The sequence below is a fragment of the Carassius gibelio genome, chromosome B17 (genome assembly GCF_023724105.1).
Source record: "Carassius gibelio isolate Cgi1373 ecotype wild population from Czech Republic chromosome B17, carGib1.2-hapl.c, whole genome shotgun sequence".
In the NCBI taxonomy this organism is placed as follows: Eukaryota; Metazoa; Chordata; class Actinopteri; order Cypriniformes; family Cyprinidae; genus Carassius; species Carassius gibelio.
The window spans coordinates 19236219-19262563 of record NC_068412.1 but is presented as its reverse complement, the minus strand read 5'-3'; the positions used below and the strand labels follow the sequence as shown (position 1 = coordinate 19262563).

The 26345-nt window shown below is 34.4% G+C and overlaps 1 protein-coding gene across 7 annotated transcripts; it reads left to right on the top strand.

Moving 5' to 3' along the window:
- Nucleotides 1-3586: 3586 nt before the first annotated feature.
- Nucleotides 3587-24127, top strand: plekha1a (pleckstrin homology domain containing, family A (phosphoinositide binding specific) member 1a). Of its 7 annotated transcripts, none has more exons than XR_008157786.1 (13): nucleotides 3627-3749; nucleotides 9035-9226; nucleotides 9314-9370; nucleotides 9475-9520; nucleotides 11454-11551; nucleotides 15298-15420; nucleotides 16086-16229; nucleotides 16383-16451; nucleotides 16958-17022; nucleotides 18537-18600; nucleotides 18845-18934; nucleotides 22532-22600; nucleotides 22773-22913. XR_008157786.1 is itself a non-coding variant. In XM_052580845.1 (13 exons), exons 2-13 carry the CDS (start codon nucleotides 9086-9088, stop codon nucleotides 23079-23081), a joined length of 1278 nt encoding a protein of 425 aa, XP_052436805.1. In that variant the 5' UTR covers nucleotides 3627-3749; nucleotides 9035-9085; the 3' UTR covers nucleotides 23082-24127. The 7 variants fall into 7 exon arrangements, 5 of the variants coding, with proteins under 5 accessions (XP_052436807.1, XP_052436805.1, XP_052436808.1 ...); XR_008157787.1 differs by having other exon boundaries at nucleotides 22532-22593; nucleotides 22773-22890; XM_052580845.1 differs by lacking the exon at nucleotides 22532-22600 and adding an exon at nucleotides 19947-20021 and having other exon boundaries at nucleotides 16089-16229; nucleotides 22773-24127.
- The last annotated feature ends 2218 nt before the right edge of the window (nucleotides 24128-26345 follow it).

The following is a 26345-nucleotide window of genomic DNA, read 5'->3' as shown; positions in this document are numbered from 1 at the left end:
TTATAAAGGATATTTAAAGGCTCAGTTATCTTCTAAACAAAAAACGGAAACAAACACAACACAGTGATACAGAAAATAGAAATATTAACAGCTTTTAAATCTCATTTGTAAAAGCTTTACAAGGCATAAATAGTCCTCACTTTAGATGAGCTCACAAAATAGTTAACTAACAACTACATATGTTTTATAACTACCTGAATTAACTCTGAATTACAGTAGAAATATATGTTAATAAACCATTTATTAACACTACAAGTAACTATTACTATATGTCTGAATAAAAAGATGTATGAATGCACATTTAAATAGTTTATTAATCATTTACTTACTATTTCTAAGTGATCTTATGAACCACTGACAACTCCTTAATAACTGGTGTGTAAATAATGCTATACTTAATTTAGAAATGATAAATTGATCATTAATAAAGTATGAAATAACAATTATTAAATACATTATAGATATGCTCTTAAATCAGGTATAAAGCATTTATATCTGTATTTATAAACTGCTTATAAATGTCTATTAATGCTTTATAAATGATGAATTAACTGTTTCCTAATGCTTAACTAATGATTAATAGCATGCAGTTATTATAAAGTGTTACAGTTTAGTTTTATGCAACTGAATATAAAAAGTGCACTTACAAATGTCACTGCCGCTCGTCGGAAGTAGCCTTGATATAGTTCTCAGTTGTAGCAACTGATTGTAATGAAATGCATTCCTTAAGTTTTTTTCTCTCACAGGACAGCTACAATACAAAAATCTGGTCCTTTACAATATCATGCACTGTTGCTCATTAAACTGCCCATATAAAGTATTTTACAGTTTTTCTCAGTCGCTTTGGTACATTTCTCGAATCAAACTCACAATTTGCAAAACATAAAGTGCATTTCTCAAAACAACTCGTACAAATAGCAAATCACCATGAATTACCTGCAAAAGCCAGTCTCCTGCTCAAAATCCTTAGTTCATCTCTCAAAAATAAATATCTGTGTCAATGAACATATCACTGCCATCAGAATGACAAGTCCTTGTGTCATAGTTTACGGATAAGACAGTCAAATTGCTTAGTCATGTTGTCAATATAACAGTTTACTCTGGACGGATGATCTGATGTAAACTACTGTATTGAACAATATGCCATATGCTTATGTATGCCATATATCCATTTCAAACGTACACATTTACACATTACTGTATGTGGGATATTGACTGAAAGAGACTGGATAGAATTCCCAGTTACACTTTTACAAAGTCTGACCAAAAAAAAAAAAACCTTTACAATGTCATTGTGATATAGAAAAGGAAAAACAAATAAGTCACAAATATGAAAATAAGTCCATTTTCAGAATGTGTAACTCTTGTGTTGTCCTCTGTCTATACAGTATAAGCTTTTCAACTGAAGATTCATGAGATGAACCTTTGAGCTATTTCAGAGAAAGGGTTTATCATTGGTTTATCATCTACATTCTCTTCATAAGTCAAGATTCACTTGGACAATTCATGCCAAATGTACAAAAAGTCTAATAATAATGTGTAAAAATAAATATAAAAAGTGTGCTAGGCAGTTTTTGACAACTAGATTAACCATTTTGCATTTAATGACTTATACGATGAACTAAAGACTAGATGTTTTGAAGGGTAAGACTGTTGCACAGAAAACTATGCAATACGTTTTGAGCAACATGACATGAGCAACTGATAATGTAGGAAACTGCCGATAAACATGCATAATCAATTGCATGAATGTACAAAAGCAATCGCAACTTGTTCAAAAGAATGAGAAACTGGTTTTATGATGTGTATAAATGACTAGATGATGTGGAGGTTGTACAAGTAGTTTTGAGAATTTCATTTCTGTTTTGAAAAATGCACCAAAGTGACTGAGAAAAACTGTAAATGTAACAACCTTGAACATTCAGAAGTAAAATGCAACTGTAGTGCAGCAGTAATATTAATGCAAGACCATCATATATTAAGTTTTTTTCTGCAGAATGCATAGGCTTCTTTTACTCTTCATATCTTACGTACATAACAGTATAAAGGCTCACACTTTTACTTAAAGGGATAGTTCACCCAAAAATCTAAATTATGTCATTAATAACTTCATGTTGTTCCAAACCTATAAGACCTCCGACCACAGTTTAAGATATTTTAGATTTAGTCCGAGAGCTCTCAGTCCCTCCATTGAAGCTGGGTGTATGGTATACTGTCCATGTCCAGAAAGGTAAGAAAAACATCATCAAAGTAGTCCATGTGATATCAGAGGGGCAGTTAGAATTTTTTGAAAACAGAATAAAAAGACAGTCACAACTTAAAACACATCTTGTGGCAAAAATAAATCAATAAATAAAAAGTTAAAAAGCATAATGAACTCATCTTATTTTGAGGAAATTTGTCTAATCAAAAAAATAAGTTTCCATACATAAGGAGTCCATACATTTTCAAATAGCTGAATACAGGCTATAAGATAAGACAACATAACTACTGTTAGCGCTCTGGTACAATGGACCTCCCATTCTCCTCAAGGTTACCAGTTCAATATCCATCAGACAGACAGACAGACAGAAAGAGAGACTACACATATTGATATAGATTGAAGAACCTGCTGTGAAATCCAGAAAGCCTTCAGGACAAAATAAAGTGAACTTATGTTTCAACATTTTATGATATAAGCCTTGAAACACCATACCTCACACCAAGAAATGTTGAAGAGTAGACAGATTGATTACCTGTTGTCACTGATCCATCTTCTGTAATGTGACAATGATACATCTAATTTAAGATAGATAGATAGATAGATAGATAGATAGATAGATAGATAGATAGATAGATAGATAGATAGATGGATAGATGGATAGATAGATGGATAGATATTTTTGAGTTTATTGTGTATAATGGTGATGTTCCTGGTATAAGATCTAAGACACAAGTACAGATGGCACGTTAAATGTTTGTTAAATGTTGGTTAAATGTTTGATAAAATATTTTCTCCATTTACAAAATGGCTTTTTGCATTTAATACATATAGCTTACCTTAAAAAAATATCCAAAATAATAATTTAACACATAATGTTTATATCCATGTTTGATGCATGTTTATTTATGTTTCAAGAATCAGTGGATTAATATCATCACTCAAATAGACTAACTAGAATTGTAGTTAGCAATTTCCAAATATAATGAGAGCTTTGAGAACATTTAATGCCAGAGTTAAACATAAAAATAAATAAATAATCAAGCTTTTCTCTTCTTATTTATCTGGCGGGCTAATAAACATTGAGATGCCATTTTTAAGGAATACACATAAAATTAGAGTAGTAAATAACAAAACTATATACAGTATTATGTGTTTTGTTTCATTTATTATTTTTTGATAAGTACACTGCAGGGGCTAATACTTTTGGCGAAAAGTTTTTTTGTTTTTGTTTTTTTGTTTTTTTTTTGGTTAGGGTTAGGTAGTTTTATACTGATCCAAATGTATGATTATCTGCTTATTATTTAACCGCATGAACATAACAACAACAATAACAACAACAAATATTAATAATAATATTTTACAAGTGCCTGTATGAAAAAAAATGAAGACGAGAGAAAAAAGAGAGAAAAAAGCAGACACATTTAACCTGACGCAGTGACGTATCCAGCCACTTCCGCTCCTGCAGGAAAAACACTCGTGAAGTTTGTGAACGGGGACACGAGCAGGAGATGGGCTGAACAGAACCACTTGAGCGATAATAAACCGAGTGAGTAGTTTGAGAAATCACACTTTTTAGTGCATATGTCTCTGTGTGATTGCGTTTATGGATATGGAGCTGTGTTAAAGAGTAAACACGGATCCCGCTGTAGATTCAAGGCAGGATTAAATGGAGACAGGGCGAGGTTGGGCTTTCCGCGCTGTTGCTAACTGACAGACGTGGACGTCGTTCTTGTAATGCTATAACAGTGTCGATCAATTAGAGATAATCTGTCAAGGATTATATTTATCATATAGAGCTAGATTGCAACTCTGAGCATGCTTCCATCGCCATTTTAATAATATCACTAATATCACATCATCATAAATGTCGATTTCTATAAGCAAGGACAGATTTGAGTCATGTAAGTTATGTGTTGATTGGTTGATTGTCAATTTTTGTTCTTATCTCGGTCTTATTTCGATTTTATCTAATCTGGCCTTTCTGAGTGATCCCATTTAAAGTGTAAGTTTACGTTTACTTTATCATTTTAAGATTTTAAGATTTTCACTTTTATGTTTTACTTTGTAAAAGTGAAGATCCTTCAGCTTCATAAAAATGTTTGGATATAAAAAGGTAATGTTACCCTCACTCATTAAAAACAGGAATATCTATCTATCTATCTATCTATCTATCTATCTATCTATCTATCTATCTATCTATATATGTGTGTGTGCAATTTGTAAAATAATGTAAATCCTCATTAGGAAACAACAAAAATGAGGTAGCGTTACTCCAGTTGTAGAAAAAATACATTAATGTTGGAAAAATAAAACAAATAAAGCTGTTAACTTTTATTTAATTTTTTTTGGCTGCTACTATGGGCTCTGTGCTAAAAACCTTTTCTACAGATAACCAAATTACAAACAGTAGCAGAAAATAAATGCAGTATAACAAAAACACAAATTAAATAAACATTGCTTTTCAGGTAGAGAAACGCATGGATCAAATATACTGATACACAAGTGTTTTCTTTCTCAACAGTTTACTTTAAGACATATAGGCCTAACCGACTGTGTTTACTAGGATATTTGCTAATGCAACATGTTGATGTAATTTGGTCTGTATTTATTCATCCATGCACAAAATAGCGGAATGGAGCTCAATTAGGAATTATTCTAACACTCTGTATGATTGCGTTTTGGATGGGTGCGCATGTCACTGCATGCTGAAAACTTCTCACAACTGCTTGACAATTCCATCAACTCTCCCGAGTGTCTTTTATGCTCACCCTTCAGGCTGTCTTATCATCCTGACACTTAAATTTGATCTAGAATGCATTTGCCGGTAATGCATAGACGGACATTGGTGAAAATGTGAATAATGCAAATATTTATGTTACAGATATCAATATTTTACATGGCAGCAATGCCTCGTATCGTTAGACATTCAATCAGTGATATCGATTACACCCCTAATATGTATATGTGTGTGTGTGTGTGTGTGTGTGTGTGTGTGTGTGTATTATATATAGGGCTGCACGATTAATCGAATGCAATTAATCGCGATTGTCAAGAGCATTTAGTCAGTAAAGCCGGTTCTGTGATTAGCAGTAAATTTCCATCATCTGTTTCAGGTGGAACAGCATTTACTACACCGAGCCGTAGTTCTCTGACAAGCTATGCAAAATCTCATTCGTAAACGCAGACGATATAATTGTAAGATTATGAAATCAACTAAATTGTTCACAGTAATGACAGCTGTTTGCGTATCTTCTCAGTGAACTACGGCTCTGTGTAGTAAATGCTGCTCCATCTGAGAGCACGTGAAAATACCACATTTAGTAACTCCAAATTCACTTCATAACGTCCATCGCATGTTTAAAATAAATCCTTCTGTGAGATGATGTGGCTTCTTAAACAGAATAATTAAGGCACAAAATATTTCATTGGATTCTAAACATTGATAAAGGCTATGTCGATTAGCATTTCATTATATACTTTATTATGATGAAAATTATAATAAGAAGAACTCCGATAAAGCATATATTGCTTTAGTTGTGTGTTTATTAGCTGAATCAATGAAAGCAGTTAAATCTTCTTTTTATTCAGCTGCAGCGATTTCTTCTTCGGGGCATATTTGGATTTGGATCCTTTGGATGGAGATTTACTGCTGATCACAGAACAGTACTTCACTGAAAAATAAGCATGACAATCACTGTTTCTGCTTAATTATGATTTATTGCCTTTGCAATTTATTTTTAATTAATTTAGCCCTAATCTCTCTCTCTCTCTCTCTCTCTCTCTCTATATATATATATATATATATATATATATATATATATATATATATATATATATATATATATAATACACACACGCACATACATACACACATTTATATACACACATTTATATATAATATATAAAACACATTTATAATTCATATATATTCCTGTTTTCAGTGGTTGAGGGTAAAGGTACCATTCTCTTTTGCACCAAACATTTCACATATTGTATTTTGTGTTTATTGTATTTTATGTTAACCATTAAATCATAAGCATTTCCTTACCACAGACCAGCCAATGGACACTTGACCTAAAATGTGTTAAAATGTTGTGTAACAGAAGGTCATTGTGTTTAAGTACGTCACTTTTGTTGGTGTGTTTGTAAATGGGCATGACGAGTGGATCAGTCAGCAAACATTTGGATTTGGTTTACAGACAATATGTTAACCACATTCAACATGATCTTTCACTACACTTTCCATGACCCTGTTTTGAGATGTTGTGACACGTTTTAGTGGACATGCAGAGTTGTTTGCTTAATGCATTCATTTCACATTCTAGAGAATAATTCTTACATTAACATACTTTTACCACTTTACTCTAGTCTTCATTTGTTTCCATTATGTTGGTGAAGTTTATCCAAATGTTACTTATGATAAACAGAGAAATCAAAGAAAGAAAAAGTGGGAAAGACCATTATGTCTCTTGTGAATGTCCTTGAGATATCTTTTAATACAGCTAGACCAGATCTGTTTACTGTACAGATGTGCACAGTCTACACACACACTGGAATGTTTTTGTCAGGCTTATTATACTGTATACTAAGATTTTAAAATATATTTTAGTAAACTGAAATCAAATTATTAATGAAACTAAGCAGAAAACAAAAAAAAATGGAACAAAGCTATTAAGAAACCTCTCAGATTTAGCTTATTTTAGTTCCTGATTCCCTGACTATAAATGTATTTTGTTTTTTTAAACATAAAACAAGTCTTCTGGCTCCTTTAAAACAAACACAAATTTGAAAATATAAAAAAATTAATAACCTTCATGTTTCTATGTGCATGTTTACAATTGCTGAGACAGCTCAAGGGCAAGAGCTTGGTGCAAACCTTCTGACAACCTTGCATGGTTCAAAACAAATGTGTGAGGTGTGTGCTCATTTCTGTTTTGCCTGAAATGCTGCAAAAATATGCCAACCTTTGGTTTATAATAATATGAGTGAATTAGGTCACAGAGAGTGTGTCTTGTGCTGTGCACATTGCAAACACACAGTCCGGGTTAAAGTGGTGTTTCATGTGCCTTATCTATGACGTTCATCTTTGTCAGTGAAATGGCAGATTTGTTTTCTAATCAGGGATTCAAAGTAGGATATGTGCATGCAAACCAAACTAAACTTGTGTAGTTAGTGTTTTCCTGTGTGTGTGTGTGTGTGTGTCTCCTGTGTTAAAGTACATCAAATAACATAAACAAATTAAGCTCAAAATGTAATTCTAACCTTCTTACACACACACACAGACGTCTAAGATCCAGAGATAAGGAGTTTGCCCTCTAAATTTCTTTGTGTGTGTTTGTGTATGTGTGTGCTTGTGTGTTAATGTGGTTGGTCTAGTATAAAACAAAACGAATCCTGTCTAGAATGTGACCAGACCTGTCTTGGAGATGATCTGCCCAATCTAAAATGAAAATCAAGAGGAGGAGAGCGAGAATAAGGGATCTGAATCCTCTCTAGCTGTTACCCTGCTTTTGCCACCTCTGATAAGCGCCACATTAGCAGATAACAGCTCAGAATGAGAAATCTGTCTGCTTTTGTTAAAACCCAAATGCTATATATGTCATGTTTTGCTTTTGACGGTAAAGGCCTGCCTACTCTAAAGACCTAAAAGAACATGGCTTCTCTAGAACCTATGAGCATTCCAGAACACAAGGCTGATTCTGTGCTCTGGAACCCAGGGCGGGGCTGAACAGCGCTCCATGCTAATTGGTGAAGTGACTCATGGTCATTGTTGCCTCTGCAGGGCGATGACACAGCAGGCCTTGTCTTCCTTCACAGCTTTTGTCTGTTTATGTCTTACACTCATGCCATTAATGCCTCTGCCCTTAGAATACAAGAGAGAATGGTGGATTTATTCTTGGTTTTGCTGGCCTGATACATTATGTGCCATATTCACGTGTTGTCAGAATGTTTTTGAATGTTACATAATACATAAACCAGGAATACTGTGGTATAATATTGCTATATAAAATGCCCATTTTCTATTTTATTGTCTTTCAAAATTTCTTTTTTTTTTTCTTTTGATGGCAAAGCTGATTATTCAGAAGCCGTTACTCCAGTCTTCTGCGTCACATGATCCTTCAGGAATAATTAGAATATGTTGATTTGGTGCTCATGAAACATTTCTTATGTTGAAAACTGATGTACTGCCTAATATTTTTTGGAAACCCTGATATGCTTTTTTTGGATTCGTTGATGAATAGAAAGTTTAAAAAAGCAGAAATAGAAATAGATTTTTTGAAACAATGTACAAGTGTTTTTGATCAATTTAATACCTCCTTGCTGAATAAAGTATTTATTTATTTTAACAAAAAAAAATCTATTGTGAATTATAAGCTACTGCTCTAAGTTCTAAATAATTGAGGACAAAACAAATTCCGTTGAATATACAATAATATTATATTTTAATTGAAAGTACAGATTTTTTTATTCTCCCAAAAGGTTTCTTATTCTTATTCAACTTTCAACTTTTAAAAGTTCTAAATTTTTAAAGATCTTATTTTATTTTTATTACTTTATTTTCTCCTTATAAAAAAATAAGAAAGTAAAGAAAAGAGTTCTTGTCCAAAGCATTGCTGTGATTCATATCCTGTGCAGAATTCTTTGACACATCAGAGAAAGAAAATATTTTTCAGCTGAAAGAGCACAAGAAAGGGAGAGAAAGGATAACAGAGGGGTCATTGAGGAAGGAAGGAGATTTTTAAGACCGCTTAATGGCATCAGCTCATTTACTGTTAGTCTGACTAACCTCTTTCTCTTTCCAATCTTGTATCCCATCTCTGTCTTGAGCAGTTACTGATATCAGAGAGAGGGGGTAATGAGTAGTTGTGAAGAGAGGGGGACATGCCTTACGTGGACCGGCAGAACCGCATCTGCGGTTTCCTGGATATCGAAGAATTGGAGAACAGCGGCAAGTTCCTGCGACGGTATTTCATCCTGGACACGCAGCAGGGTAGTCTGGTCTGGTACATGGACAACCCACAGGTATGATCTGGCTAAAATCTAAATAGATATGGGGAAATGTAGTTCTGTCTCACTATTTGAGAGTAATATTGTTTCTTGGTTTTCTAGAACCTGCCTGTAGGTGCCAAACACGTGGGTTCCCTCAGTCTCACCTACATATCCAAGGTAATCTGCCACCTTTTTACACATACAACAGTTTTCGCACATTCTGCCATTTCTGTGCATTGCTTTTTTGAGAAATTGCTACAAGGCCCCCACTCTTGTCTTAGGTCAGTGATGCCACCAAACAGAGGCCAAAAGCTGAGTACTGCTTTGGTAAGGCTTTCTCACTTTTAAACGTACATGTACTTCACTCATTCTGCTACCAATGTTCTGATTATTATATAACTGGGTGTTTTTGGAATGTAATGATGCTTTAGAATTAGTTCAGCATCTCATTTTTCAGTCTTTATTGTAAGAAGCGTGAGCCCGATATTTAACTTTTTTTTTTTTTGGTCCATAACTAATATGCACATTTTTTATTTATTTATAATTATTAAATTTGTGACCCTGGACCACAAAACCAGTTATAAGGGTCCTTTTTTAAAAAGTCTTTTTTTAGATTTATACATCATATTAAAGCGAAAAAAAAAAAAAAAGTTTTCCATTGATTTATTGTGTTAGGATAGGACAATATTCGGCCGAGATACAACTATTTGAAAATCTGGAATCTGAGGGTGCAAAAAAAATCTAAATATTGTGAAAATCAACTATAAAGTTGTCCAAATGAAGTTCTTAGCAATGCATATTACTAAACATAAATACGTTTTATATAATTATGATAGGAAATTTACTAAATATCATCATTGAACATGATCTTTACTTAACATCCTAATGATTTTTGGCATAAAATAAAATGGTTCAGTTTGACCCATACAGTGTATTGTTGGCTATTGCTACAAATACACCTGTTTTAGTTATGACTGGCTTTGTGGTCCAGGGTCTTATTTTTAAATTGTTTGGAAATGTGAAACACTTTCAGACTGACCAGCATTTTTCATATCTTATTTATATAACACTTTGTTATTTTGAAGATCTTATGTAGTCTGAACAGGCCTTGAGAGTTGCAGCTCAAGTGCTTGACTGAGGGGGTTTGTGGTTTAAATCCTGGCTAGGTGCTATACAGAAAGCTTATACGTTTAGATCATGTTTTACTGTAAGCACTGCTTTTGTAATTCTGCAAATAGATTGCAGTAGTATGTTGATGCAGTGGTTATCCACCAAAAATTTTTTCCAACTCTTCTATTTCACGCACACCTTGAGATGATTTTGAGCCCATACTTGTTCTCACACACACATTTTTGTGTTGCTTTGCACATACAGTTACTGCTGTGCACATGGTAACCTTCTGCACAACATGAGTGGAAACAGGAAACGGTGGTCTGGTCACTTGATAGATGTGTGTTTGTGTGCACATGTGCTTCTAAAATCTTGCTCTCTGCAGGATGCTTCTGTAGTAATCTGAAATTCATATCGAGGGGTTTATGAAATCCTGTATATTGGTTTACTTCATCAAAAATAACCAGTCCTTCTAACTTTTTATCAGTTGATTTTTTTCCAGATATAGCTTATATAATAGTTCACTCATTATTTATTATTTATAAATTATTTATTCTTCTTCCAAGCCCATATTAATATATTTCTACATTCAGTTCACAAACCTGTCTGATCTAGTTCACTGGTTCAACTCACTCACTTGCAATGGTTAAGGATTGTCAGTGATTCATAACTTTTATTTTGGTTTGAGTCACAAAGCAATCATTTCCAAAATGTTATTGTGAGGACAATATCACATAAACACTTAGAAATACATGCCATCAGCAAAATTTGAACCATACAAGGACACGGAGTGTTGCACAAGCATGAATTATTTGTTGGAAGGCAAGCATTTCAGGACAGCTGCGCATAATGAACATTGCACATGCACAATGGAGTTTGTGATGCAGTGAATTTTAGCATTCACCTTTTCATTCCAGCTACTGAATTAAAAGACATTGCAGGAAAAATTTACTGAGCATGAGCAGATAATCCATAAAGTCAGCTGTGCTCTAAAACAGGCAATCTGTGTGCTTTTGGGATTTATGGGCATTTAAAAAAATACACAGAGACCTTCCCTCTGATATTTCTCGGAACTGCTCAGCTAAATTAGAGTTATGGCTAGTGCTTTATGGAAAAATGGGTTAAGCTCCTTCTCTCTGTCTGTGTGCAGTCATCAATGCAGGAATGAGGAAATACTTTCTGCAGGCTAATGATCAGCAGGATCTTGTGGAATGGGTCAACGCGCTCAATAATGCAACCAAAATCACAGTGAGTACACACACGCAAAATGCACAAGCATATCCATTTATAACCCCATACAATTTACCCCTCTAAACACCCCAAATATCATAATTTAACAAATTAAAAAAAAAATTGTGTATCGTAATCAATCAAATATTTATCAGAGTTCATGAAAAAGAATTTGGAAAAAATCCAGATCCAGGCACTCAGTAGGATGCAAAAGTTAAAAAGCCTTTATTTAAAAGGGTTAAAGAATAAAACACCAACGCGTATCGGCCCACTGGTCTTCATCAGGGTGTTGGTAACAAAGAAACAGAATCAAGACATACTTAAACTGGCACTCTGGCACTTGCAACACAGTTTCTTTGCCGATAGATGCAATAGTTCAGATCATGTCTGATACCAGAGGTTAAACCAAACAGGACCAAATGAGACCTCTCCAAGTGGAAGAACAGGAATGACACTACTGAAAATTTCCAGTGTACTCCACACAATATACTCCAAAGGTCAATAAACCAGTTACACATCATAGTTCTTAATTAAGATGGTTCTAAAACAACATGAATAATGTACAAAAATAGCGATTGGGTCCCTCCCATGTTTTGCGTCTATATAATAGTGGTGTAACGATTCACTCGTTTTCTCGATGCATCGATTACAAACCCTGCTGATTCATATGCATCGATCTTGAAACATGATTTTTGAATCGTGAATCGCCGGTCTTGGACCGTAATCGATTCAAAATGCTAAGAATCGAATGAATCGCGATTTCTATAGCGATTCAATGCTTTCAAAATGTATACACATTAAATTACTACACGCACAAATGAATGGAGACCTCGAAGAGTGTTCGTGAATCGTGCCTCTGATCTGTCCTTCACGCGCTCCACTGTTTACCGCCTGAGACTGTCACAGGATTGCGCTCGCGCTCCGTTCGTCTCTTACGCAGCTGACGTGTGACTTTTCTGTAGTTTGTCAACGGCTCTCTGCATCTTGCCGACAGAGTTACCGGAGCCATCGACAGCTGTATTTATTGCATGGACGGAGCAGAAATGTAAGTGTCTAAATCATACGCACAGATCCATTGAATGATAAATGTTTTTAAACAATGCGGATGAACCGAATATACAAAGGAAACTTTTAAAATTAACCACAGCATTAACAACGACCTTGAAATAAGAGCGCAATATTTATTTGATAATCAGATGCATGAAAGTAGCGTTTGTTTCATTAGCAAACAGACATCTGGCGTTTTCTCTCAGAATCATTCGCTGATGGAGAGGAAAAGTTAAATAGAGATGAAGACATTTTCTAACTGAAAGAGAAGCGATCTCGCTCTCATAGATGTGCCAGGCTATATCTGCAGCTAAACGGAATAAAAGCAGAATAAACTGATGAAACTAAACAAAAAACCACAAACAATTTATGAATGATGCAGTGCTAATGGACATTTATTACAGTACAGAAACTATTAAGTATATTTTCTACCTTATTCTGTGCAGATAATTTAAATAATTGCTAATTAAATGTAGCCTAGTATATAAAATAATCATAAAATTGCCATTAGGAAAAAAATATCGATTACAAATGATTGATTATTGTCCAGCAGTGTATTTGATTAATTACAGCTAATTAAAAGTAATTAAAAAAGAAGATAATTCCTTGTAAAAATGAATATAATTGTATAATTATTATTATTATTATTATTATTATTATTATTATTATATAAGCTACATACATAAAATGATTGTATTTGACATTTCTGTCACTTCTGAAATTATGGCTACGCCCCTGGTGTGACAAAATGTTAGCTTATACATAATACTCTTTAAGCTCTTTTTTTAAAAACTTGGCTTACATACATTTTTACGTATGCCATGTCGCATCATTAAACTAGCATTTAACAATGGACAAAAGTTTTATTTTTATTATTTTTTTATTTTATTTTTTTTCTCTAACCTATGGTTCTCTTACCATAAATGCTACTGTAATTTGCCCCCTGACTAAGCATTTAAAGAATTTAGTGTAGCATTTAAATAATCCCGTGAATGCACTTAAAGAATGCAAAATCGAATCGTTATAATCGAATTGAATTTAATTGTGAATCGAATCGAATTGAATCGTTCTAAATTTACAAAAATCGTTCTTGAATTGAATCGAAAACCTATGAATCGTAATCTAATTGAATCGCTGCCTTGCCAAAGATTCACAGCCCTACTATATAATGTTTGGCCATTAGATAATTCATATTTCCAGTCTGGATGGCATATCTATGCTCAGCTACCCTATCCCTCAATCTCCTTTTAGTAAGGACTACATAAAAACAGCCACATGTGCACTCTAATCAAAAGACAACATAGGTAGTATTGCAATTAATAAAACTGTTAATAGTGAATAGTCGTATTACTGAAAACATCCATAAATGTAGCAGTTTTAGCCATATTCTCACAATAGTTACAATTACCACAAGTTGGCAAATTGGCATAATTGGTAGCAAAACAAGTGCCCATTGCAGTCCCCTTTTTTTGTCTCTGTTTATTAAATGGCGCTCCATTTGAAAGCAGGTGATGGCGATTTACCGCTGATCAGGGAACTGGCTTGACTAAAGAAATGCGTGTGACAATCACATGTGATATATCGCCCATCCCTACATTACAGTAAAAACAAATTAAAAAGTATTACAATTATAAATATCTGCTTTCTGTTTTGATATTTTATTTAATCATTCTAATTATCAATGTTGAAAATACTTGTGCTGCTCAAAATTTGGGGCAAAACTGTGATACTTTTTTCCCAGGATTCTTTGATGAATAGTAAGTTGAAAAGAACAGCATTTATTTGAAAGAGATATTTTATTTATTGATTTGTTGGAACAGTGTTGACTAATTTTTTTTAACAGTAGTATTAATTTTCTCCTGTTTTCATTACATGCAAATATAGATTAAATTAGCTATTGTGTTTTCCTTTCAAGTTTCTTTAAAGAACTGGATTGTTTGCATTAGTTATCTAGCTATTATAAAACAAGCTCACGTGTTAATCTGATATCTCCGACTGCTGCATACAGGAACATTTAAAGAAACAATGAATGCATTCAACAAGGTCATTCAGTCAGTGTCAGTGTCAGTGGTTCTGTCAACACTGCAGACTTTGTTCACTGGGCAGGATTCTAGTTACTATTCTCTGGGAGTTTATCTCCTAGATGTAAACCAAATAACAAAGTTCAAGCGATTACAAGCAAAAAAAAATTATTCATACATACATGCACAAGAAGTTAAAAGTAAAAAAAAAAAAAAAATTCTGTCCTGTTTAAGCCATGCATTCCTCATCCTGATGCCATTTTCTGTTTGTGAGTCACTTGGCTGACTAATGGGAAGTTGTATTGTTTAAATGATCCTCACCTCATCCTCAGTCATCATCGCTTCAGAATGCCCTCTCACACTCACACATACCCTACAATGTCTCTTCTGCTCTTTTTCACTCTCTCTGTATCACTAATATATCACACTTCCACATGCAATGGCAGGAAAAGCTCTCACTGTAGGCCAGACACTCTTGGAGCGTGGGCTGATGGATTGAAGGGCTACACAATAAGCCGTTGTTGAGTTATCCTGTGAGTCTCACAATTGATAGTTAATTCGTCTGTGCTCCATTGACGTTTTTTCCCCTCAGTGCTTTTGTTGCATTGCTTTGCATTTTCAGTATTTTGCTGCTGCCCTTATTTTTTAAAATGCCCACACTCATTCTCTGTCTTTTTATTTTTTTGTCTCTCCGAGGTTCCTAAGTCCTCTGATGCTGTTCACTCTGAGAGTCAGAGTCTGGCTTCAAATGGAAACAAGAAACAGGTTCCATACAAGACTGAGATCATTGCAGGAGTGGCTGTCGTCACACAGACACAGGTATTCTCACTCATGACGAGCAAAAATGGCTGCCCATTGTTCCACTTTGGATGGGTTAAATGCAGAGCACGAATTCTGAGTATGGGTCACCATACTTGGCTGTATGTCACGTCACTTCACTTCAAGGCCCAGAAAGGTAGTAAGGACATTGTTAAAATAGTCCATGTGAAGTCAATGGTTCAACTGTCTTTTTCTGATGCTACGAGAATACCTTTTTTTCTTGTCTTCCGTGGCAGTTGACACACATTCACAAGAGTACCAATGATGCATGCGTGTGTTGCTGCTGACGCAGGAGCCAGCATTTTGACGTAAAACCCGGATGCACTTCGCCTTGTTTGCAAGCAGAGTAATGCATACGCCATTAAAAACTGACATGATAGAGAAGCAGTTGTTAAATAGTCATTATTTTTGTTTTCTCTGCACACATGAAGTATTCTCATCGCTTCATAAAATTAAGAACCACTGATGTCATATGAACTATTTTAACCATGCCCTTACTACCTTTCTGGGCCTTGAGCATGGTAGTTCAATGGCATGTAGCCTCCTAGTACTTCACAAGTGAGCAGTTTAATTTAAATAATGGGCAAGGAAATAAAACCCTATAGCTTGTTTTGAAATTGGAGAATGTTCTGTTTGTCTGCTTTTTCCCTAATGCCTTCTTTCAGCAGGATGGAGAGGTGGGACACAGTGTTGGAGGAGAGAAAGTGGGTTTGAGGAAGGCTCAAAACCATCCACCATATTTGCACTCCAGAGCAGGCCAGGATCAAGCCATTATTAAAGCAGGATATTGTGTCAAACAAGGGGCTCTGGTGAGTTTTTAACCTAGGACTCGTGGAGTTACGTTTGTGTGTGTTAAAAAATGCCCAAAATTATTGTATTTAAAGTCTGATTTGTGGAATGTATGAAACTGGTTGACTACTGGAGAGAATTGTTTAAAGGTTACTGTTATCCTGTTGTATCAGATGAAGAACTGGAAAAGGCGATATTTTGTTCTGGAGCAGAACTCAATGAGTTACTTCAAGTCTGATCTGGTATGTTGTGTATTTGTTCTCGACTTATGCAGCAGTTGCATCTGATAGTTTGTCTTAAATGCTGCTCAAAGCCTTGTACAATTAAAGTTTTAGGATGAATGGCTACATTTTCATTTGATCTTGACATCTAAGCTAAATTGTACTAGCAAATTAATTTATTGAAATAATAGGCCTCTACTGTTACTGGCCTTAATTATGCAGTTTTGTGAAAGAAAGAATATGAATTGAAGGGTTATTTTCTTTTGCATTTAAGTTTTTCTTTTTTTAAATCTGAACAAAAGATAAAGCCAAATACCAGTGCTCTGTCTCAACATGAACAGCACTATACCTGAAAAATTCCAGGCAGCTGCCAGTTGTGTGTGATTCAACTGCATATGTACATGTGTGTCTGGCTGTTAGAGGATAGAACTCAGTCCTGTTGTGTGGTTCTTGGCCAGAGTAAGCTCTAAAGTGGCACTCTGTGCTAGTAGATCAGGCTCTGTGAGACTTATTTGTAATTCTTTCAGGAGAAGGAGCCTTTGCGGATTATTCTTCTGAAGGAGGTCCATAAGGTGCAGGAGTGCAAACACAGGTACAACACAGAATGCCCCCCAATCGTAACTGACCCTGGACCACAAAACCAGTCATAAGGGTCAATTTATACAGCATCTGAAACCTGGATAAATAAGCTTTCCATTGATGTATATCAATATAATATTTGGCTGAGATACGACTGTTTGAAAATCTGGAATCTGAGAGTGCAGAGAAATCTAAATATTGATAAAATTGCCTTTTAAAATGGTCTAAATTAAGTTCTTAGCAATGCATATTACTGATGAAAAAATAAGTTTTGATATATTCACAGTAAGAAATATACAAAATATCTTCATGGAACATGATCTTTACTTAATGTTCTAATGATTATTGGCATAAAAGAAAAATCAATCATTTTGACCCACACAGTGTATTTTTGGCTAGTGCTACAAATATACCCCACCAACTTAAGACTGGTTTTGTGGTCCAGGGTCACATATCCTTTGAAATCTTGTTGTTTGACTGAACATTCCTATAAATATGGATCCTTCGGTAATTGCATTGTGCTTTTGTACTACCATTCAAAATATAATTTAAAATGACCTTTTTTCATTTTTAAAAGATTTAAAAATGTAATTTATTCCTATGATGGTAAAGCTGAAATTTCAGAAGCCATTACTTCAATCTTCAGTGTCACATGAGAAATCATTCTAAAATGCTGATTTGGTGCCAAAGAAATATTTCTTAGCATTATGAATGTTTAAAACAGTCTAGTTTTGGTTTTGCTGCAAAATATTTTTATGGAAACCATGACACATTTTTTTTCAGGATTCTGCATTTATTTGAAATATAAATCTTTTGTTTTTACTGTCAATCTTGATGTGAATCGGGTCCCCTATGAATCCACCAACCAAAAAAAGTATTTATATATTTTTTTATTTCTCGGTAAGGCGCCCTTCTAAGCAAGTTTGTGAAAAAAAAAATGAGCCGCTCCGATTTCACTCCCCCATGACATATAAAGGGGATCTTAATATAATATTACCGCCCCTTAATCTGAAAGTTTCCACCCATGCAACTGCCATTGTGTTTTTGCAAGCAACAGTGTTGTACCAGTTCTAACGCCATGGTGAAAGATGAGCAAAATATGCTAACTGTTCTGTCTTTGGCTGCTCTGAAGAGCACAGAACACTATTTAGAGACCCAGCCTCAGAGGAGACAAGAATGCCATGGATTTATTGACTTATTTCCTGTATATTAAGCTTCTGCCACACAGATCTAAATCAAGCATGCAATTTATTTCCCAGCTGTTTACCTTCACAGATATTTAACTATTTTTGTAACTCATTTGTGCTTTTAACATAAAATTGTGTGTATTTGACAGATTAATCGCAACAAGATATGAAAGAGAATAGGCATTTTCAAAATTATATAATAAATGATATATTGGGTATTTTGAGCTGAAACTTCACAGACACATTCAGGGGACACCTGAGATTTATATTACATATTGTTAAAAGGGGCATAATGGGTCTCTTTCATATACAAGTTAATCTCTTCTTGTTTCACTTTCAGTGAAATAATGATGCGAGACAACCTCTTTGAAGTCGTCACAAACTCCAGAACATTTTATGTACAGGTGAGAAGCCTGGTCAGCTTCAGAGACCAAAGATTTTAAGATTTACTGATAAGGGTGTTGAAATGGATTTTTCTTTTGTGAAAATAAATATTACTATATTCTATGTAGGTCCTACGCTGTATCTCTGAAACAAATAGACATTCGTAGGATCAAATCTTGAGCATTTGTAACTTTTGTAGAATCTCTTTGTGTTTATTTTAAAATATGTAAAAGCTTTCCATCTTTTTCTACCTCTTGGTTTCAGGCTGATAGTCCAGAGGAGATGCACAGCTGGATCAAGGCTATTTCAGGAGCCATAGTTGCTCAGAGGGGCCCAGGCCGGTCTGCAGCCTCTGTATGTACACACATGCACACATGCACTCAAAAGTAGGTAGTCACTCTGTCTCTGAGCAAAACAATGGAGCAGGAATTCATGAGTCAAGCCGAGAACATGTGGAGAGCGTGTGAATTTTCTCCAGAAAGACCCTGAGGAGTTTATTTGAATATAAATATGTAATTTAATTATTTGTCTTTCTTTCTCTTTCTTTTGCACATGCACATATGCACGCACATACAGACACGCATGAGTGAATAATGATATGACTGCAGTGGTTTGGGTTTAAGATTGGTAATGGCTCAGAAGTGTTATTGCAATATGGAATAAGAGAGTAGATGTGGGCCACAATCTGTTCGTTTCGTACATTTTCTCCCACTCCCCTCAGAACCTAGTGACCCCAAATAGTATTTGGACACTTAAGGTATTAAAGTCATAGATGTATTTTGTAGAACAGTAAACATTTAGCTGTAGATGGAAGTAGCAACAAACGTTTTCTTCTGTATTGTGACGTATATCCAAGTGAAACTGATTACTAAAAATGGGGGAAAAAATGTATAGTGGAAGCTTGGTTCTGTTCGGTTGTTGATTGGTTGAAGATAGTTTTTAACGCAAGATTGCAGTCATTTGAAAGATAGAGACAGAGGTTAAGAGAACTAAATGATTGGCGAAGTCAAGAATATGTCATACAAGTCTTCCATGTCAATGGAGTTATAACATTTTGATTAAAAAATTACTAGTTTGAAAAAACTTCACAGTAAGATAATGACATTAATCATTCACAATAAAATGCATTTAGAAACTTGAATTTCCATTTTATGAAATTATAAAACACTAGATAGAGTATATTATATGAATGTAAGTGTTTTTTGTTAGTAGATTTATTTATTTTTTCTTGCAGATGCCACTTGGTTAGATTTTTTTATGTTAATGAAATAACATTCATACATTAAGTGTCCAAATACATTTTTGGGGCCTGTATCTCTTTCTCCCTTTCTTCTTCCTCTAATGTAGCTTTGCACTGTTGTTTCAGATGCGTCAGGCCAGAAGGCATTCAAGCCCCTGTATTCAGAGATACACACCACGTGTCACTCAAGGCAGCACGTATGTGAGCTCCGCCCCTTTGATCCGCCCCTTGTTTGCTTTTTCTCGCTTCGCTTTGGAGGAGTCACTAGCGCACAGCCTTTTACGCACGTGGACGTACTCACCAAACTTAATCTTTTCCACTTCGCTTTTCGCGAATAACTTCACACACGCGCACTTAAGTTCAAATGCAGAAATATACCTATTCAACAGTTCATTCCAGAAATGCATTGTTTTCTGCTGACCTTATGTCTTCCCGCTAATTTTACCTTTGTTTTGTTTTCCTCTGTTTCTTCTCAACCTTGTGGCTCCTTAATTTGAACTAATGGTTAATATTGATGCACTTCATTTCTAATGCTTCAGCCTCTCTGCCAGCCCACTGCAGTCTCCTGCCACACACCCAAAATGCATTTTTCACACATTTCAATAGCTCATCTGTATTTCAATATTCTTTATTATTGTGTGTAACATGCTTCATAAAGTTTGACTTTTTTTTTCACCATTGTTAATGATCTTCCAGACTAGTATTTACTGATTAAAATAAAAAATAAAACCATATTCATGGCCCATTTTGCTTCCATTATGTAATATTTATTAGTGAAACTACGTATTAAATAAGACATATTAAACAATTTTATTTATCCTTTAAAAATTGATTTCATAATTTTTTTTCATGTGATAGTTTTTACTTCATGTTGACTTTACAACTTTTAGTTGCCTTCACTATAACATATTTTTTTTTAAACATTCAACTTATCACGTTGTTTACACATTTCCAAACCTCACAAATATATGCAGTATTTTGAATAAGGTGTGCTCTAGTGTTTGAGAGTTGCCTTTTGATGTCTGTGTATCTTAAAAGTAGGGATGCACGATATTGGATTTTTGCAGATATCTGATATGCTGATATTTTTTATTGTTTTTAACAAGAACTTATTTTTTTGAATTAAATAAACAATACTGAAGGTTTTTTTGACAGTACATTGAAGCTTTGAAAATAACTATAAATAAGCTTTATATCAATCACTGAATTGTTGAAAAAAGTGTTAACCCTAACATTTTATTTAAGATTTAATATTTGTAGATGGTCTAAAGCAAGAGTAAACTTTCTGAAAATATTTTAGAGCTTATGATTTGTTTAAAAAAAAAAAAAAACATTGCACATTAATGAATAAATCAGTATATAAAAAATGATTACATTTACATATGAAAATAATTTACATAATTGTCAAGGTTTTCTTTTTTAAATGTAAGCCAAAGCTTCTGACCTCATACTCATCATTTTATAACATAATTTACTGCTTTTTTAATCAGAAACACAGTGTAAATGTTATTTTTATAGGGTATTCTACTTTTAATTTAATAAGAAGTAGGCCGACATTGCCCCTACGGAATTAAAACTCCTTAACGAACGGGCATTAGGACCCAGGGAGGCTTTTCATATCAGGCCAGTGCCGATATTTACATTTAAAGCCATTATCCGATTCCGATATCAGTCCGATAATATTGAGCATTCCTACATAAAGTCATCCAAACTTCTCATTACTGACTTGCAGTAAGATTTTAGTCTTGTGAGGGAAACCCTAGAGTCCCGGACATCAGGTCCTCAATCACTGATGTTATTAGACATGTCTGTGCTTTCTCACACGATTGTTAGGTAAAATGTTTTGGACTGTCTAGAACAATGACTAAGATACTTTTTCTGTTGTGTTGCAGTTCTCAAAATGATGATAATATTTATATATCTGTGGATTAATTAGTAACTGTAAACACAGAATGCAGTTCTAACCTTGTCTCAATATTTGACATCTTTCCCTTCTTACATTCTTTCTGTCATTCAATCTTTCTTTGTCATTCAAGTCTCCTCACTCTTTTCTTTCATTTATATTTACCTTTGTCTCTGTCTCCCACTTTCTATCTAGAGCTGGGCAACATCCCTTAAAAATAATTAAAATGTTTCAGTCTATTACAATATTTGATGCGTTTCTCTCTCTCTCTCTCTCTCTCTCTCTGTTTTGAAATACAATAATAATTCATTTAAAATGCATAAGATTGAATTTATTTGATCAAAATGTGTAAAAAAAAAAAATGATGTAGTTGATCAATATGATATGCAGCAATATGATAAAAACTAACCATTCTGAGTTTCAAATATTACATTTTAAAATAAAATATTTTTGTTACTTTTGTTTAACACATCCTGATTTTGAAATAAAACCAAACAAAAAGTTTTTAAAACATTTTAATATAAGATATATTTAAAATGTATTTTTTGCATGATAAATCTTTTGAAGAGTTTAGAATTGAAACTTTTATGAATGGACTGAAATGATTCTTGAAAATTAATCAGACAAAAACAGTTGTTTTTGATACTGAAGGTTACATTTAGAGATACTATTAAAGCTCATACTCTTCATGTGCTTCATGGCTAATGAAAGTGTCTTTAGCAAAATAGAGCACCAGGAAAATCAATCGTTCAGTCCAGCTTCTACCTCTAACTGCTTCTCACGTTCTCTGTCATGTTGTGTTTTCCAGTGAGTGGGACAGCTGGGCTCTCTGAGTACTAACACTTCTGATCTGGTGCTCTGCTGGCTCTGGTCTCTGGTACTTTTCATCTTCTACTCCTAAACTCATCTAAAACTTCTAATGCGTTTCTCGGGTGTTCTTACTCCACAGCTGAGACTGCTCTCAGTCATTAACACACTGCATCGATCTTTAACAATTCATTCAGACCAGAACTTATGTAGATGTACTCTCCCTCGTTCTTCCTGTTTAGGAGTTCATTGTTGGCGGCTCCTGTTTCTACCGCCAGCCCACGAGTCACGCCATCCCCTGGACGGCCAGCCCTGCCGTGTCAGCAAACCCAGAATGCCGTGGTCCCACGAGGCCTGGCATGGGACAGCGAGCACTTCATGAGCCTGCTGCCCCTGCCCCGCCCACACGCCCGTCTGTCACTGCAAGAGACCCGCCTCTCCAAGTGACTCACGAATCACCATGGCGGAGACGTAGCAGCTTTGGAATGTGTGACGCTCCCTTGCCCCAACTCGATCTGGATAATGCAGATCTTCCTGTCAGTGAGGTCTGAAGGTTTTACATTAGACTTTTAACTCTGACACAGAAATATTAAGATTAAGTGTGTGCAGAGATTAAGTGATGGAAGGATCACTGGAGGGATAGATGACCAGGCGTTTAGATCCACACTGATTCGACCTGACCTGTTGACCAAATTCTGAACTTTTAAAACAGGTGATGTCGGATAAAAAGAGCTTCAGTCATGTTCACCTAGATCAGGAACACTACCACAATGATTCAGACACCAAAGATTATTCCAAGTACCTTCTAACATTTTGAAAGTGCTGAAGGAAAAGAAATATTTGAGGAATATGGATTAAATATCACCTGACCTGAAGTAGTTTCTGGGAGTGTGTCGGAAGACGTGAAGATTTGTGATGCCCCATGGTATTGAGTCAGAAAAGGCTGTGTTTATGAGAAGTGATTCCTGTTAATATCCAATAATTCCCCTTCTCTGAGCATTACAGAGCATGCTTCATTTTTCCTGTTTTAATTTTTTTTCTGTACAGTTTCCTATTTTTAAAAGTTATTCTATGTGCTGTTAATGTGACTAATTGATCCTGTGGACTACGCTGGGATTTATTTTGACTGACATCTTTTATCCACACTTTACATAAGGGTGAATTCTTGTAGCTGTTATAAAATAGTTTGTCTCTTGCTCTGCTAAGTGATGAATCAAACCCATAGGTTTTTTTTTCCAATAACTCAATGGGTTGGATACACTAAAGCCAAACTGATGCTGAATAGTCTGCCCTCAGCCGTTCTGGGTATGACTGTTTTTGTCTGATCATATGAGTGAGAGTTTGCTGTTGAATTGTTCATAATTATTTAGTTATTGGGATTCAAGTATGACTACTACGTTGAAATGCTTGTCAGTGTATTTTTATCTTTGTATTGATAAATGTTTGCCTTCTGTTTAAAAAAAGTGCCTGCATTTTTTTTCTCCGTTTTAACCGTTTTTATTATTATTTTTTGTCTTGTTTTGTGCTGTAACCGTTTTAATCTTGTTTGTTTATATTATTTATTATAAGAAAAAGCAATAAACCAAGTCTGAATTTATGTTGTAGATTTTAATATCACATTAGCTTCCCAAACAATGAATTGATATGAGTGAAATGCTTCGGTATTGTTTTTTTTGTTTTTTTTAGACTCATCTGTTACTAGTTAGTGAAAAGGAAGGTTTTATTGCCCTCTGTTGGACGTTCAAACCTAATGTTGAAAAACTATTGCTGATTGTGGCTCTAAAACACCTGTTAAACTGCTGTAAATAACTGGACACGACTTGTTAATTGTAATATTATTTAAATAGATTAGGTAATTTGACTAAACTATCAAATGCTATTCTTGGCTCTATAACATGTCCAGTTGTCAAAATACAGCATGTTTTTCCATGTAAATTTGCACTGACCTCACTAAGACTGTCAAATTAAGGATGTGATGTCACCAACTAGACCATGACGGCAATGGCACCAGCTGAGATAATGCTGGCAAGTATTTTGTTGATAATATTTTGCAAGGCCTTTGGGTAGAGCACCACAGTCAAAATAGGTTTTAAAAGGGATAGTTCCCCCAAAAGATTCTGTCATTATTTACTCACCCTCATGTCGTTCCAAATGTTTAGTTTTCTCTGAAAGATATTAATTTTTTTGCTGAACCTTCACTTTAAGTCATAATCATTGGCTTAAATGTTTAGGGTTAAATGTTAATTCATGTATGCAAAGTTATGACATCATTGAAAGTTGCTGGGTTTTTTTTGTTTTGTTTTTTTGTTTTTTTTTTTGCCTTTTTTTGCTTTATTTCTGCTGGAACAAAAAACACATCAGGAAACCATTCTACAGTTATAAATTAATTTTTCAGAAAAATTGATAGATCTGTTTTTGTTCGCTCTTATTAGCTGATAATTAAACTCTGGTTGTATGACAAGTTGTATTATTTTACATGACCTTTTTAAAACGTTAAAAAAAAACAATTCAGCAGTTCCGGTACTGTAATTAAGATGAATATTTTAACCATATATATATATATATATATATATATATATATATATATATATATATATATATATATATATATATATATATATATATATATAAAAATATATAATATTTGTTTTTGTTACTTGAAATAAAGCAGAAATAATAATAAAATATTAGAGTTACTAATTTCCTTTGCAAAGCCTTCAAAAAAAAAAAAAAAGAATTGTAGTGGCAATATATAAAAAAGAAAAGCTATAATAAAAATGCGAAAAGCACATAAATGTATTGCAACTTAAATGAAAAGTGAGTATAAAAGCTCAAAGTATTAATAATAGTGTGGTAATCATATAGTAAATAATACTAAAATAACACTAGAGTATTCCAAGCACTTTCTGTTATAATAATTATGTAAGTCTCATGCATAGCCGTTAAAACCACTGTTACGTTAATTCAAAGATTTATGTTGTCTGAACAGTGATAATATTGGGAGAGAGGCGAAAAGTATGTTCCTCTTATTCATTCTCCATCTTCAGACATGTCTTTTCAAGTTGCCTACAGTTTAGTGTTGGCTGCGTTTCAGTGTTGTTGTCATTGATATTAATGAGATAGCCATAACCAAACCATTAGTCAGAACTGCCAAACTTAATAGTTTTTTTTTCCCCAAAGGAAAACCAGAAAATTACCCTCTTTGAGTTTCTCAGTTCCACTTAACCACAAAAACAACCCAGCCCTCTAGTCGTTTGGGCCAGGGGCCTCTCCCATGTCCAAATCCCTTGTAAAGACGCCAGTACAAAAACAGCCTAAGGAGCTGGTCAGTGAAAGTGTTTAAAGTCAGTATTTAGACTAATTATTTTTTATTCAATTTATTTTTCTTTTTTCACACAGCATCATAAATATAGACCTACCACTACAATCTCAGACATGTAGTTTGTGTGCGAACAAGCTCTGCGAGACGGATTATAGGCCTGTAAAATTCCTGGACTCACTCTCATTCATACACTCTGCAGTCCATGTGTTACCACAAAGATGTTTATCAGGCTTAATTCAAGCGCCTGTAAATTATAGCAGGAAGTTGAAGCTCAGCCTGCCACAATTAAATAACTCTGTTTGTTGCAAGCTTTAATTATGGGTTCAATTAATTTGCTATTTGGAGAATGGGTTCTGTTTACCATTAGATTCATAAATGTGATAGTTTTCCATAACAACAATGGAAACACATAGAAAGACGTCCGGATATACATTCTTCGTTTGTGCATGTGCATGTTTGTGGTAGATAGGAATTAGTTTAGTTGTCTTCCTGT

What these genes read in the sequence shown, in the direction of transcription:
- plekha1a (XM_052580844.1), top strand. Translation starts at nt 9,086, where the DNA reads ATGCCTTACGTGGACCGGCAGAACCGCATCTGCGGTTTCCTGGATATC. An exon ending in CAGGCCGGTCTGCAGCCTCT is followed by an intron (nt 18,935 to 19,946) that starts GTATGTACACAC and finishes CTGTTGTTTCAG; the next exon opens with ATGCGTCAGGCCAGAAGGCA. An exon ending in TCACTCAAGGCAGCACGTAT is followed by an intron (nt 20,022 to 22,772) that starts GTGAGCTCCGCC and finishes CTTCCTGTTTAG; the next exon opens with GAGTTCATTGTTGGCGGCTC.